Consider the following 2,371-nt stretch of genomic DNA (forward strand, 5'->3'; position numbering starts at 1 on the left):
TGGAGATACCTCAAAACTCCAAGTACAAGGAGACTGAAGAGAATACATTAATTAATGCCACGAGGGTACATGGTTCTGGAATGGATACAGGCCAGGTCTGGAATTTGGGAGCTCTCCCCCATCACTGTCTGCAAAATGGAACCTTTTGTGGCCACGACACACAAGAACTTCCTTTCAACTTGTTAGTAGGTACTCTGAGACCCTAATTTAAAATTACCAGGAGTGTTATTGCCCAATAAACCTCGACGAAGTCTGCTCTAAGAGTTAAAGGAATTAACCCTTTGGCAAGGAAGAGATTTTGCTGCAGGCAGTCTTAAATTGGCTAAAAAGGAGACTAGGAAGAGAAATGAAGACAAGATTGTAAACTCTTCTGCAAACTAAAGGCTAATAATATCTGTATAAAACTCTTTCCAAGGCTGGAGGGAGAGATTTCTATGATAGAATAAATGATTAACTTAAAGTTCTGCTACAAGTAGAACAATACATTCAAACATACATTTTTTTTTTTTTTCCAGGAACTTTTAAATCAAAATAAATAGAGTACAAAATGAAGAGTACATTTGGAAAAAAAAAAAAAGATTAAATTTCAGATTGCACCATAAATCTACTTCTTTTTTTTTTGTTTTTTTTTTTAAGAGTATTAAGCGATGCTAGGTCATAATTTAGGGTTTCCACATCTGAAATACAACACAATGCCTCCAACTAGAAACTCAACAATATTCATCAACTGCCATAGGAGAGAGAGAGAGAGAGAGAGACCCTTACAGTGATTAATTACTGGAAATAATTGAGCCTGTAGCACTGTCACGCCCGACACTCCACCTACAAGTGCATTGCTCTGATGTGGAGCCTTTGCAAAAACACACCCAAATCTACCTTTTTTTAGGGCATGTTCCAAATGCTATTCTTGGGAAGACCCAATCTGAAACCCATCCAAAAGATGGGTGAGTTCCAAGCTTCCAAAATATTTCCTCTAAAGAAGCCAGTTGGTCAGACTCAGCTTCAGGTATTCGCAAGCAGGTTGAACAGCAACAGTCGTATGTAGTGCACAGTGTCCCACAAAAAAAAAACACCCCCCACCCCCCCAAGACAAAACAGGACAAGTTTCAGAAAAGTTCCTAGCAGGCTGGACATTCCCATCTAGAAAAACAATGGAATGTGAGGCTGCTACCCCTGGGATAGCAAGTCGTTTTTAAGACGTCGTATAAAGGTTATCTTAAAAAGAGCTCTTGAATAACTCAGCTGAAGTGAGAAGGGCATCCAAAAGCAGTTGGGAACTTTTTTTAGGTTCACAATAGTACAAAAAGGTTTGCTCACTTTGAGCCAAATAGCGTCACATTTATCATAAATGCACTCTTCTTTTTTTTGTTTTTTTCTTTCCTCCTCAAAGACACCCCCTGTGCCGTGCTGGGGACGCCGCAGAGATCTCCTCGGCAGCACAGGAAATTGCTTTTCTCTCAGGCACTGAGAGTGAAATGTGGATTGGGCCAAGAAGCTGCTCCCCCCCCAGAGCTGTTCCACCCGGCGCTCGGGCTTCCCTTAAAACTCTCTAAAAAAAAATAAATCCTGGCACCCTTTTAGGCTCCAAATGATCATTTCTGAACCCAGCGGGGTCGGGGCGGCGTCCCCACCGCGGGCCAGGAGACACGGCGTGCTGGAGGAAAAGGGGGGGCTGCCCCCTCAAACCCCCCTGTGCTGCTCTATCCCCTGGATGCCAACCAACTGTGGCTGCTCTGGTTGTACTGGGATGAGGACTCGCTGTAGCAACACCCACTCTCCCCCACCGGCCAAAGGGCCCCCCCGGGGGGCTCGGAATGTGGGGGGCAGGGAGAGCGTGTGCGCCCGGTAAGGCAGTTTATTGCTGTTTGATCAACAGCTAACCCTGATGAGAGGCCCCAGGATTAACCCTTCCTACAAGAAACGCCTGTTCAGTATCTGGAAAGGATCTGCCAACCCAGCCAGCCAGCAGCAGAAGCCAAAACACACCCCAACGAGGGCGGTTTCCAGCGAGGAGTCGAATAGAACTAACCATAAATACCCGAAATAGCTCCTGTACAACAACAACAAAAAAAAACCAACACAACCCCAAACAAACCAACAAAACCAAAAGCTGAGTATTGAAGGGGCTCTCCTCTACTTGATGACAAAGTACTGGATGACCACGGCGAAGAGGATGGCGACGACGGCGAAGCCGCAGAGGAGGACGATGGCGATGAAGCGCTCCTCCCGCTGGCTCTGCCTGCTCTCCGCCCCCTCCTTCCCCTGCTGGGCACAGGGGGGCACCAGCTCCTGCCTCTGAGATGAGAACACCGTGCTGGGGCTGTAAGGGCCGTACAGTTCCTGGCAGCCAGAGGGGTCCTGGCACTGGCGG

The 2,371-nt window shown here is 46.8% G+C and overlaps 1 protein-coding gene across 1 annotated transcript in view; it reads right to left on the reverse strand.

Moving 5' to 3' along the window:
• Positions 1–2,133: 2,133 nt before the first annotated feature.
• LOC103771927 (fibronectin type-III domain-containing protein 3a-like) overlaps positions 2,134–2,371 on the reverse strand; it is a 25,286-nt gene continuing 25,048 nt past the window's right edge. The window contains exon 25 of the mRNA XM_008939247.1: positions 2,134–2,371. This exon is cut by the window's right edge and continues 104 nt beyond it. Coding sequence (XP_008937495.1) covers positions 2,134–2,371 — 238 coding nt within the window.

This window comes from Merops nubicus, unplaced genomic scaffold, assembly GCF_000691845.1.
Source record: "Merops nubicus isolate BGI_N331 unplaced genomic scaffold, ASM69184v1 scaffold18614, whole genome shotgun sequence".
Lineage (NCBI taxonomy): Eukaryota > Metazoa > Chordata > Aves > Coraciiformes > Meropidae > Merops > Merops nubicus.